This window comes from Panicum virgatum, chromosome 5N (genome assembly GCF_016808335.1).
Source record: "Panicum virgatum strain AP13 chromosome 5N, P.virgatum_v5, whole genome shotgun sequence".
NCBI lineage: Eukaryota > Viridiplantae > Streptophyta > Magnoliopsida > Poales > Poaceae > Panicum > Panicum virgatum.
In genome coordinates, this window is record NC_053149.1 from 17,913,499 (window position 1) to 17,925,525 (window position 12,027).

Sequence of the window (12,027 nt, forward strand, 5' to 3'; positions counted from 1 at the left end):
TGCACATTCCGGAAAAAATGCAAGCTTCGTTTCATGCAGTTTTTTAATTTTTTGAATTATCCTCTGACAATGCTTTTGAGTTACAGTGGCAGTTTTATCTAAATAAGGAAAGGGGGGGAAATCTGATTGTCTTTGTTGCCAAAAACAGATAGGCCGCATGGCCGGCCTAAATTAAGGCCGGCCGTACGTTAGCCGGATCCTTAATTTCATCCATTTATGTGTTTCGAATGGTTTGCCACCTAATGTTTAGTCCATTGATCCAAATAGGTATGGATTAAAATTTAGTTATCTAATGCTTTAGTCACCTAAAATTTGGTCCAGACTAAACTTTAGTCCTACATTATGCAAACGGGATTAGTGGAGTATAATTAGCGTGTGCATTATTCGTGACAAAAACGGCTGAATATAGATTTTGAGATAATGAGGGTCCAATAAGTCATACAGAAAGGCACGCTTCTATAGTGAGGGGGCACGTAACTTACTCCCTCCATTCCTACATTTAGATTTTGTTTTTTTTTTTGCAAAATCAATAAAAATAATTGTAGAGGTTAATAATATAAAAAGTATGTTAGCAGAACCAACTATTATAACATGTAATTTCTTATTTGAAATAATTTGTTTTTAGAGAATTGGTTAAAGTTTAAAAAGTTAACTTAAAAGGAAACTAAATATAGCTATATTCTAGGGGGAGGGAGCAGTAAATTTACTACTGCTACTATAAAAATAAACATTTAACAATTTTTTACCACTGCTGCAAAAATAGTGGACCAAATGTAAATTAGAAGCATGCATGCGTGAGAGGCTACGCGATTAGACGTTACCTTGCAACTCCCTAGTGGCCTCATTATTACTTCTACAGAACGGTTTTCAGATACCGAATTGAACAGCTGGTCGTTCTTTTGAATGTACCGAATGAGTCAGTAATTAGATCAGTCTCGTCTCACCAGGGAGTGTCATCGTACATTTACCAACATTGCGAATTAAGTAACTGAGTCAGAGAAGTGTTATGTTGATGATACTCATTTCACATTTTATCAAACTCCTCCTTCTCTTTCTATAAAACCAGTCTCAGTGGAAATGTCATAGCAGTGTCATAAGCATTAAATTTTCTGATATAGCAATGTTTTTATGAAGAAAAAGAGGATGAAAAGTGTTATGAAATATGAGAGGTGTATCATCACTATAACACTTTATGTTTTTGTAACTGTGTCGATGACAATTCCACTGAGACTGGTCTAATAACTCTGTCGCATTAGCAAATTTAATATTCAGGACACTTCTATTGAGATTAGCCGCCGTCTCCCAAGGAAAACTTGACAAAAAAAATTATTAAGTCCATCGATTACTTAGTTTTTTTTAATCGACACCCAAGGAGAGCTGGCTGGCCGTGGTACTAAATAGGGATGTCAATTAGCGACTCTTAAATACACCTCCAACTCTTTTTAGTTCAAAATTTTATATTATTTTTCTAAAATCAGATCTCATTTTGAAAAGTTAGTAAAAAATTTGAACTAAAGAGGGTTTAAAGTGCACCTAAGAATCGCTAATTTGCACGCTAGTACTAAACTACTTGTACAGTCATACACATTTTTGAACCTTCATGAAGTTTGTGGAAGGCAAGGATGCGAAGGAGCCGCGGCAGTGTCTGTTGCCTACACAAAAGCAAAAATCACGTGAGATACGCATTCGCGCACAGATTACAGACGCAAACATGGGAACCGAAACGAATAGTTGCCAAATCGCAGAAGCCCAGCCATGGCGAGAATCGATACGTTTCCAAACTCACCCCCCGGATTTACTCGCTTCTGCTCTCCCTTCTGCTCCTGGCCAGTTAGTCTTCTCATCGTCATCATCAGGGCAGCAGCATGAAGCGCCGGCGGCTAGGGCCATCTGCCAGAACGATGGCGCTGGCCGTGGCGCTCGCCGTGCTGGCTTCCATGGCCGCCGTGCCTCGGGGCCGCAGAGACGCCGCGGCCACCGTGGTGCGGACCATCTTCGTCAATCGGAACGGGAGCGCCGACTTCGAGTCCGTCCAGCACGCCGTCGACTCTGTCCCGTTCGGCAACGACCAGTGGATCCGAGTTCACGTCGCCGCTGGCGTCTACAAGTAAGTGATTCACGCATCCCTTGTGTTGCTCTAGTTTGAATAATGTAGTAGTTTTCGTTCAGAGTATTTTTTGTATTTTCAACCCAGATTTGCTTCATTTTCATATCAAATTTTCAGTTAATTTGTTCGTCTATAAGTAGTAATGAAGCTAATTTTGCCTCTGTTTTTGATGATGGCGCATGCACGAAGCGAGAAGGTGACCATACCTCAGAACAAGAGCTTCATCCTGCTGGAAGGCGAGGGGAGGCAGCAGACGTCGATCGAGTGGGCGGACCACGCCGGCGGGGACTCGAGCACCGCCGCCTCGCCGACGTTCGCCGCGTACTCCGCCGACTTCATGGCCCGCGACATCACCTTCAAGGTCCGTCGTCGTCATCTCCAACTAATCAAACCTCTCATCCCCGCCGATCACGCGCCGGAGCTGCTGCTCACGCGATGGGATTGCTGCAGAACTTGTACGGCGGGGACGGCGGGTTGTCGCCGGCGGTGGCGGCGCTGGTGTCCGGCGACCGGTCGTCGTTCTACCGGTGCGGCTTCGTGGGCGTCCAGGACACGCTGGGCGACATGGGCGGGCGGCACTACTACGAGGGCTGCTACATATTGGGCGCCATGGACTTCATCTTCGGCGACGGCCAGTCCATCTTCCAGGGCTGCGACATCCGGACGGCCCCGACGCCGGTGTCGCCCGGGTTCATCACGGCGCAGGGCCGGCAGAGCGAGGCGGACACGAGCGGCTTCGTGTTCAGGGGCTGCACCGTGCGGGGCGACACGCCGGCGTACCTGGGCCGCGCCTGGCGGCGCTACGCCAGGGTCATCTTCTACCGGACCGACATGTCCGGCGTCGTCGTCGGCCAGGGATGGGACGCCTGGAGCTACAAGGGCATGGAGTGAGTAGTGGCCCGGCCGCCGGCGGCGTGTCGTTCAATGGATCGGTCGGTGTGCCGCAAATCTGATTGGTCTGGCCGTTTGATTTGCAACAGGGACACGCTGACGATGGTGGAGGCAGGGTGCACGGGGCAGGGGTCCAACCGGACGGAGCGGGCGCCGTGGACCAAGGCGTTGAGCGACGGCGAGCTCGCAAAGTTCGTCGACCTCTCCTACATCTCCGGCGACGGCTGGCTCGACGCGCAGCCACGGTAGTCAGTCAGCCAGCAATAACGATGACAAATTTACTGGTCGGGTTGTGTCAGCTAGTGCAGCAGAGAGCTTGACAATTGCAAATTGCCAAATTCTATTGCCCGAAAATGAATTTTATAAACAAAACAACTCAGAAGGCTAGCACCAGACTCCATTTTGCGGGAAAACTTCTTTGCTGAGTCCTTGTCGTGAAACAACGGAAATATCATATGGCCCAACGGTTCATTTTGCTGGACAAAAATCAGGACTAGAGACTTGAATTTGCAACACATAAAACACACAAGCTAGTGCTGACTAGTGACGTCCTCTCTCTCTCTCTCTCCTAGTTTCACCATCAATCACAACTTCCAACTTTTATGCAACTGTGCTCGAGTTTATCAAGTGTACAGACAGCTGGAAGCCCTAGGTGACAGTATTAATTCCGTGCACAAAGAATGATTCTATCTCACTTAGTGTAGAGGACATCCTCCCATGGGTGACGGTAGAGTGGCTGCTTGAGCCTCTTCTGGTCAAAAGTGTGCCTGTGAATCCAAGAAACATATTTGCTCAGAAAAGTGAGTGGTTACAAAACCAAAAACTCAAAATAGAAAAATTAACTGCAACATGCACAATCATTACATAGCAAAACCAGAGAGAAATGTCAAAAACCAATAACAGAATAGGACTCACCCAATCAGACCAATTGAACGTGCAAGGACGAAGAGCCCATTAAGATAACCAATCTCAACAATCTCGTCGATCTCCTGTTTGGTGAACATTCCACTTCCAGATAGAAGATCCAAGAAAAGCGACCCGATCGCACCATCGACATTCATGACCAAATTGTTGGCTTTCGACAAGGTGTAGGTCTCAACCTGAACAGCGTATTCCATGTACTTGACTGATGGGAAATGTGTGTGAGCATATTTTTGTAGAAGCTGCACACGCTTGTCCCTGTTGTCCCTGCTCTTTATCCTATTCCACAGACAAGTGAACTTAGTGCAAGATCAAATGGATAACTGCTCGTATTTTCAGTGCAAAGACTTTTTATGATAACATCGCGAAAAGGCTACACGTGCTTACCTGTGACCAATCCCAGGGACACGGATACCCTTCTTTTTCATGCCTTCAACAAACTCGTAAGGCGTGAGACCCTGCAACCAATTGATACAGACCCATTAAGAGTGATTAATCAATATAAGAAACATGGAGATTCTATAAACAAAAGGAGAATCTAAGTTGGCTCACCCTATCGTATGCATCTTTGAAGTATCGGGCTGCATCATCAATTGCTCCACCAAAACGGGGACCAATTGTCAATAATCCTGCAACAACAGCATTCCATCTTAATGTTTCAACCATAAATATTGCTACTTCATGCAACAGTGCCCCGAATGGTATAAGTTTTGCATGTAGAAATCAAACAAATGCTCACCAGACACCAAGCTGGAAACAAGGTCCTTTCCAGCCCTAGCAGTAACTATAGAGTTGTGAGCACCGGACACACATGGACCGTGGTCAGCGCAAAGCATGATGCATATCTGGAGACACATGAAAACCCCTTTTATATCAAATGAACTCCAGATATAGAAAATTAATGTTGGTTAGAAATATCAATCACTAGTACAACTTTAAACCTCTGAAGAAGATAGGATAACACCATCACTCCATCAGTAAGACATATATGCCCATAACTTATAACTTACCTCAATAAACTGAGTGCAATAGCGAGGAAGACTGCGCTTGAACCACAAGAGAGAGATAACATCACCAACGCCATAACCCTGTTCAATAATTGTAGACATAGGGACACCAGCATAGCATGGTTCCTCGCCTGCATCGCAAGAATGCACCCAAAATTACCACATCGGTTCAAAGGGATGAGACAGACAAATGTCGAACTTAGAGCACAAATAGAACAACAAGGCACCACCAATCTAACCTCTGTCATCAGAGATAGTGGAGATGATATGGGTAGGAGCCCGGACCTTCCCACTCTTGATTGCAGTTTTAAGGTCCTCAGGAATGGGAGGAGGTGTAATTTCAGTCACAGGAGAAATCTTTCCTTCCTCAGCCTGCCAAATATATTTAGCCTCAGAAGCTTGATTCCCACATTCCTGATTATCCAATACTAATGCTTGGAAGGCAATCACAATGCAGAAGACCTCATCAACATACCAGTTTGTCAAATGTCTCCTTAATAGCACTTTCGAGAGCTTCATATGAAGTAGGCACAATTGCCCCAGCTTCCCTTAGTGCCTGATTCTTAGCTTGGGCAGATTCCAACTCACCACCACTCTTAGCACCCTATTATATCCCAAAAAAAGATCACTGGATAGTAAATATACTGTTCTTCTAACAGAAATAAGGGGGAGATAAATGCAAATAGTAATTTCAAACTTACAGCATGGCCAAACTGCACTTCTGATTTGAAGAGACGTGCGCACGTTCCACTAACCCATGCAACAACTGGTTTCTGAACCTTTCCTTGTTTCAAGGCTTCAACAAGTGAATACTCGTCTTTTCCACCAAGCTCCCCAAGAACAACCATCATTTTAACCTAAAGCCAATAAACATGGAGTACAAGAAGTTATTGGTATAGTAATGCTCCATGCATGAGTTACAAATGGTGAATGTCCAACATTAAGCTGAAAGCTTTCTTTTATGCTGAACAATATACAAGTCCTAAGATTTTGTCGGGATGTAAAGGTGTGCAAGACTACAGTACAGGAGTAGTCTAAGAAAAATAGAGAGCAAAAAGGATGTGACCAAGTTAAACAGCAACAATAATGACAGTTTATGGATGCCAACACAGACAGGAGATATAAATTAGTCAACCATTGGAGAGTTCACCATAAAGATCAATGACGAATAAGCATACTGCTAAAAGAAAACTCGCACTAATTTCCATATAAAGATCTAAACCGGTTCAAATGTCGAACCTGTGGTATGTTATTAAAACGCAGAATGTGATCAGACAGAGTTGATCCAGGGAAAACATCTCCTCCAATTGCAATTCCTGATTACATCAAAAAATTGTTAGCACAGATGCATTTTTCATGAGCATAGAAATATTGAATATTTGCATTTCTGGACAACTGTGTTACCTTCATAAATACCATCTGTCACTCTGGCAATGGTGTTGTAGAGCTCGTTTGACATACCACCCTGTTGGTGCAAAGAAATGTTAGTTTGTCATAGCCCCATTGGCATTTGTGATGGTTTATAATCATTCAAAAAGACACAGAATATACAAATGATAATGAAAATATACTAGCCAGTGGGTCAGAAATAGGATAGACACAAAGTTCGTAGTTCAGGCAAGAAAAAATAATTGCATACATTTGCATGTTTTAGCTAAACATAAAGCCAAGCCTCATGTTCTACATTCAAATTCTAGAAAGCTGCTTAGCGATGATATACATTCTACAATACTTTCATCTGCTAAGAAACAGAACATTAGCTCCTTCTTAGCACCAGATAGACATTTAAGTATTCATGTCGACAAGCTAGAACTTTAGTTTCTTTTACTACAACTGTAATTACTTGAACCATTTTGATATTTCTGTTGTTTTCTTTACTTGCTCTTTTTGGTGCCAGTAGCTCTTGTTTGGTTTCATCTCTAGCTTACCCCAGATTACATGGGAAAACAAGGGTTTTGTTGCTGCTCATGTTGTTGCTGTATGTAGACAAGCAAACAAAATAATGAAAGAAGGGTATAAAGGCGCTACCGATTTAGACACAAAACCGACAGATCCAGGCCTGTAAAGCTTGCACTGAATTATGTTGTCAATGGTTCCAGCAGTATCACCAATCTTGAAAGCACCAGCTTGAATTCCTCCAACTGTTGCAGGTCCAATGATGACCTACAAATAATACTAAAACTGCTTAACAAATGTAAGGGACAAATATGCAGATGCCAGATAGGACATGGAGTGTGTGTGTGCCAATAGCAATATCTAGATGAACCACAGAACCAGAAGCCATTTTATTTTATAAACTTCTTGAGATGGATGTGATCCTTTACTGATATGAAATGAAAATCTATTGATTTATGATGATAGTCCATAGATGATTCCTCAAGTCCAGAAAAGAAGTTTGTTCATGTAAGGCTTAGTCCTTACCTTGTTATTAGCACGTGCATAACTAATTAGCTGCTTTGCATCTGATTCAGGAACACCCTCCGCAATAATGGCTACAACTCTTATTGTTGGCTGCTTTAAAGCTGACATTGAAGAAGCAGCAGCACTGAAAAACAAGCAAATATAGTTAACATGTAGTTACTCAAGACCATGCACTCTTTCGCAAATGAATAGCTAACCTCCGGAAGGATGCAAAGTTGATAAATACATCAGCTGTTGGGTGCGCATTGCAGGCAGCTTCAATTCTACAAAAGATATGGAAGTAAATACCAGATTGTGATAATAATTAGATACCAGACTCATCTCCACCTAAAATAGAACTATTTTCTTTGTCAATGAAATGGTCATACAAGGACCTAGAGAACTTACGTAGGATGAACTGGAATAGCAATTTCCTCTTGTCCAAAGAAAAGTTTCTGAAAACCATCAGAACCAGGATTGATTATTCCAGCAACAGAAGGTGTTTCCCTCCCTATAAAGAAGCAAAGAGTCGGTAAGGAAAAAAGTAAATTAGGAATTCAATTCAAAAAAGAATAAAGGCCAGATGTGTACCACAGAGGAAGTCAAAATCAAGCATCCGTTGGATTGGAAGTTGCTTGTAATTGTAGAATAATGCTTGGGTAGTTTTCGAGAAAAGTTGGCCCGTCGCCATTATTTACTTCACCTGTAAAAAAAGAACTCAGAATGTGATAACAAAGAATAGTTTACAGAACAGATAATGCAAAATCATGATAAATAAGCCCCTCCGCAGTCCTTGTACCAACACTTGCACAAAGACTTGAACGGTTGAATGGATGGTACGACTAAGCAAATTGGGAAACAAAACTTCCAGGCAATATTTATTATGCTTAGACAACCACTAATGGTCAAAACACACTACTCAAGAAAGTACTATTTCCAATAATTGCTTTCTAAACATCCATATTTAATTGGAGGACTAGAGCTAATTCTACTTCTCAATAATCATCAAGATAAGGAATCATTTTCAGTGATCACAAACAATGAATTGCAGGAAAAACTTATAGCAGGCACACAAAAAAAAGCATTCACAGTGCTAAGTAAGCTATAAAGACATTATGCAATTAGAACATGACCATATTAAAAAGACAAAAGCACTTAACAAGACAGGACACTCAGATTTAAGTGTAACCTTTCTTTTCCAAATCCGCTGTACAACTCATAAAACAGGACATTAGACGATCCCAGCAAAAGTATAACATAAAGGAGCTGAAATCGTAGCAGCAAATACATCGTCAAGTACGACAAACCAGAACATTTTATTGGCATCATTGCCCCCAGCTACTTCCATGATTCATCAATGCCAAAATGGAGCAAAAAATATGCTACAACATGCAACCTATGATTTGTCAAAATCCCATTGCTTCTCTAAGATCCGAGTCTGCCAGTTATCAGATTCAAATCCAAGTATTGGTAACCCTACTATTCCCGATATCCAAATCTTCCATTTCTTTTAACGTCGGAGTCCGCCAGTCATCAAATTCAAACCCCCAGTACCGATAACGCCACCACTGCCACAATATCATAGGATTCTTCCAGTCATCACTTGCAAAACGAGTTACAACGAGCAAAATCGACCCCTAGAAAATTATTCAGCCAGAACCGAGTATCAGAGTTAACTTCCGAAACACGACAAATTTAAACCCTCGCTAATTCCCGGACCCAAAGCCACCAAATCCAGCACTACCAAGCCGCGAGATCTCCTCAGATCCATACAAAATAAGCACCCCCGAAGTCCAAATCACCAGTACCCGACAAAGCCCCCCGACTCCTGATACTACTACCGGCGCAGCAATCAGGCCGAGCTCGCGCGACGGGATCGCTGCCCGGTCGAATTCAGATCACACGCCGCATGAAGGCAGGCCCATTCCCACCGGAACCGACTAAATCCCACGCGCGCCGCGAGATCCCCGCGCCACCCCGCGGCCAGCGGCGCGCGCGGATCCTCAGATCCGCGGCCCGGCGATCCGTGCCGCCGAGCGTTCGGCCTAATGCCGCACAGAGCGAGCCGCAGCAGCAGCAGAAGCAGGAGGAGCAGCGGGAGAGTGTGCATGCTGCGGGGGTGGGAGCTGCAAACCTTCCGAAGCAGGGGGGCGAAGCCGGGCGCGGCCGGAGGGGGAGGCGGGATTTCGCCGGGAGATCAGTGGTGCGTCGCTGGGGCGGGCGGAGCGGAGCCTGGGCCGGAAGCAGAGGGATTTATAGTGGCGGGTGCAGGATGGGGGGGCCGGTGAGGAGTAGGCGAGGCGAGCGACGCACTCCCCATCTACCACGCGAACCACGAGCACCCCCGCCGCGAGGACTGTCTGGACCGGGTCCATGAGCCGTAGTAATTGACTGCTGGCTGGGATCAGTGTCAGCGGCAGCCGTACATGTCTAGTTTTGGTTTTTGGTCATAAGAACTTTATTTTGGACTGGTACATGTTTGAATATGAGCACGTCCTGGAAGTTTTTTAGCTAAAAAAAAGGAGTTTGACAATAGGAAAGGTATGGACTTGACAAGTGGCTACGTGTTTTAGCATGTGTTCATTTTCTAAAGTTATCGTTATTAAGAATTACCATCCGATGCTAAAAAAACGGAATATTGTAATTTCTACAATCCTCTATTGACGCGTGCCAGCATCGCTCCTACTTCATCACAAAGGCGTGTGCTTTATAATAAAAATAAAGTTGTAATTTTCCATAGGCTTTACTAGAACAATATGATGTTGGTTCATGCTCATCCTATACTAAGTTTAACAATGATTATCATCACAGATATCATCTGTACAAACATTAGCAACATATGGTTTGATCTTGGACAAGGTTTCGGAGATACGAAGCTTAGCTAGGTTATGTATTTTGTGACACTGAAAGATGTCAAGGGTAGTAGTGTGATCAGACATTGAGACATGCTATCTAAAGGATCTATCAAAACCTTCATATTTTCTTTTTCAAATAAACCCTAAAAAGACCTTCACAAGTCAGCAACTACAAATAGATTGCATATCCAACAAGCGACTATTAGCAGTAGATTGACCTTTGCACGTCATCTATTAGTAGATGGAGGCTTCTACACAGAGAGGGGTCTCCGGATAAGGTTCCGAGGAGACCCCCCTCCGCCTCATATACCGCGTCGCTGGATTAAAAAAGAAAAAGAAAAAAGCGGCAACATCATCTTCCTCAATCTCGTCTCCTCCGCCCGACCCGCCTTCCTCCGCCCCCGCCCCCGCCCCGCCGCCAACCTCCCCCTCACCGGCGTCGCCTCCAATGCCGGCGAGCACCGCCCTCTCTTCCCCTTCCCTTTCCCCTCCCCTTTCTTCTCTTCCTCTCTGGCCAGATATGCACGGGTGCCCCCGCCCTGCCGCCGACCTCCCCCTCGCCGGCGTCGCCACCGGCGAGGACCGCCGCTCGAACCCATCCCCTCCGCTTCCTTCCTGTTCACCTCCACCGCTCGTCCCAGCCGCCGACCATGCCCACCGGTTGTCCACCACCACCCGGCCTGCAGCGCCATCGCCGCCGGCCTCGCTGCCCACAACCCGCCTCCTCCGCCGGGCCGGCCGCCGCCCACGGCCATCCCTCTAAAGCCGCCGGCCATGGAAGCTCCCCCAACCCGAACCCCAAACCCTAACCCGAACCCTAAGGCCGCCGGCCTCCGCCGTCACCCCGGCCGGCAGCGACCCCGCCGCCGACCGCCCCGCCCACAACCCGCCGGAGATGGAGTAGATGATCGGAGAAGGTGGAGAGTTACTTTTTTTTGGATTTGTTACTTTTGTTCTTCTTTCCCTTTCTGGCTTCTTCATCTTGTAATTACCTCCTTTTTCCATATTTGGGGGGCTCTCGATTTAAGCCTAAATGGAGAGGGCTCTCCGTTTAGGATTCACCTTAGTAGATATATGAACGGCCCAATTGGTTCCCCTGCATCTCGACATGGCCAAGCTCGCCGGATGCGACTTCGGTCTGATTGGTTCTTGCACGAGGGGTTGAACCAGGCCCGCGCCATGCAAAAATGTCTGACCAGCCTGCATCCAGAGATACGAAAAATATCAGTCGTTTCCCTAGAGCCAAGCTCTGTTGATGCAGGATGCGAGCACTTGGTGGGTGGAAAGGCTATAAAAAGTTGTTTGCACATGCATGTGCTTAACCAAATAGCAGCTACATCAAGCCATGATCATAGAAGATAGGCAACCAATCAGTAATATCTTGCACGAACTGAGCCGGGCTTGTGGCGGACAGGCTCTAGGATACGTGCCAAGCTGGCCACATCCATGAACCAATCAGGCCCGAAGTAGATCCAAGCAGTTGGAGGGTGATGCGAGATTTCATTGATAGATCAACTTGGTGTGTCACAGGAATAGACAAAGCAAAGCTAGGGCAAAAAGCATAAGATAAGATATTTATAGTGACAGGTGGAGGATGAGGGATGGTATGGAGTAATGGGACCATCCCCCACCTCTCATGCATCTACTCATGAGCTTGTTGATGGTCGTTAAGTGCGAAATATGACCGTCAACTATACTCATTAAAGAAGGAAAACTATACCTCTTACTCGCATATTTGTATCACTAACCTAGCTCCACAGTTGTTTTCGAGAATTTATGTTTTCAAGAGCACAAGTCCGGAATAAGAGGAAAACATGACGAATACGCAGACAGAAGTCACAGACGA

General features: G+C 45.2%; 2 protein-coding genes across 2 annotated transcripts; one reads left to right on the top strand and one right to left on the bottom strand.

The window, feature by feature from the left end:
- The first annotated feature begins 1,901 nt into the window (after positions 1-1,901).
- On the top strand, positions 1,902-3,295 carry LOC120674627 (probable pectinesterase 55). The gene is made up of 4 exons (XM_039955778.1): positions 1,902-2,107; positions 2,297-2,468; positions 2,558-2,994; positions 3,088-3,295. Exons 1-4 carry the CDS (start codon positions 1,902-1,904, stop codon positions 3,245-3,247), a joined length of 975 nt encoding a protein of 324 aa, XP_039811712.1. The 3' UTR covers positions 3,248-3,295.
- An 82-nt stretch (positions 3,296-3,377) lies between these two features.
- On the bottom strand, positions 3,378-9,624 carry LOC120673730 (ATP-citrate synthase beta chain protein 1-like). The gene is made up of 17 exons (XM_039954714.1): positions 9,461-9,624; positions 7,918-8,029; positions 7,735-7,837; positions 7,545-7,610; positions 7,348-7,471; positions 6,955-7,089; positions 6,331-6,391; positions 6,166-6,242; positions 5,628-5,783; positions 5,402-5,530; positions 5,166-5,298; positions 4,930-5,057; positions 4,659-4,764; positions 4,472-4,548; positions 4,307-4,377; positions 3,914-4,198; positions 3,378-3,765 (listed from the first exon to the last, which is right to left on the bottom strand). Exons 2-17 carry the CDS (start codon positions 8,015-8,017, stop codon positions 3,690-3,692), a joined length of 1,827 nt encoding a protein of 608 aa, XP_039810648.1. The 5' UTR covers positions 8,018-8,029; positions 9,461-9,624; the 3' UTR covers positions 3,378-3,689.
- Between the last annotated feature and the right edge of the window lie 2,403 nt (positions 9,625-12,027).

Coding starts and splice junctions, on each gene's coding strand:
- LOC120674627 (XM_039955778.1), top strand. CDS start 1,902: ATGGCGCTGGCCGTGGCGCTCGCCGTGCTGGCTTCCATGGCCGCCGTG. Junction 2,108..2,296: donor GTCGCCGCTGGCGTCTACAA/GTAAGTGATTCA, acceptor GCATGCACGAAG/CGAGAAGGTGACCATACCTC. Junction 2,469..2,557: donor CCCGCGACATCACCTTCAAG/GTCCGTCGTCGT, acceptor GGATTGCTGCAG/AACTTGTACGGCGGGGACGG.
- LOC120673730 (XM_039954714.1), bottom strand. CDS start 8,017: ATGGCGACGGGCCAACTTTTCTCGAAAACTACCCAAGCATTATTCTAC. Junction 7,838..7,917: donor TGATTTTGACTTCCTCTGTG/GTACACATCTGG, acceptor GCTTCTTTATAG/GGAGGGAAACACCTTCTGTT. Junction 7,090..7,347: donor ATGCACGTGCTAATAACAAG/GTAAGGACTAAG, acceptor TATTATTTGTAG/GTCATCATTGGACCTGCAAC.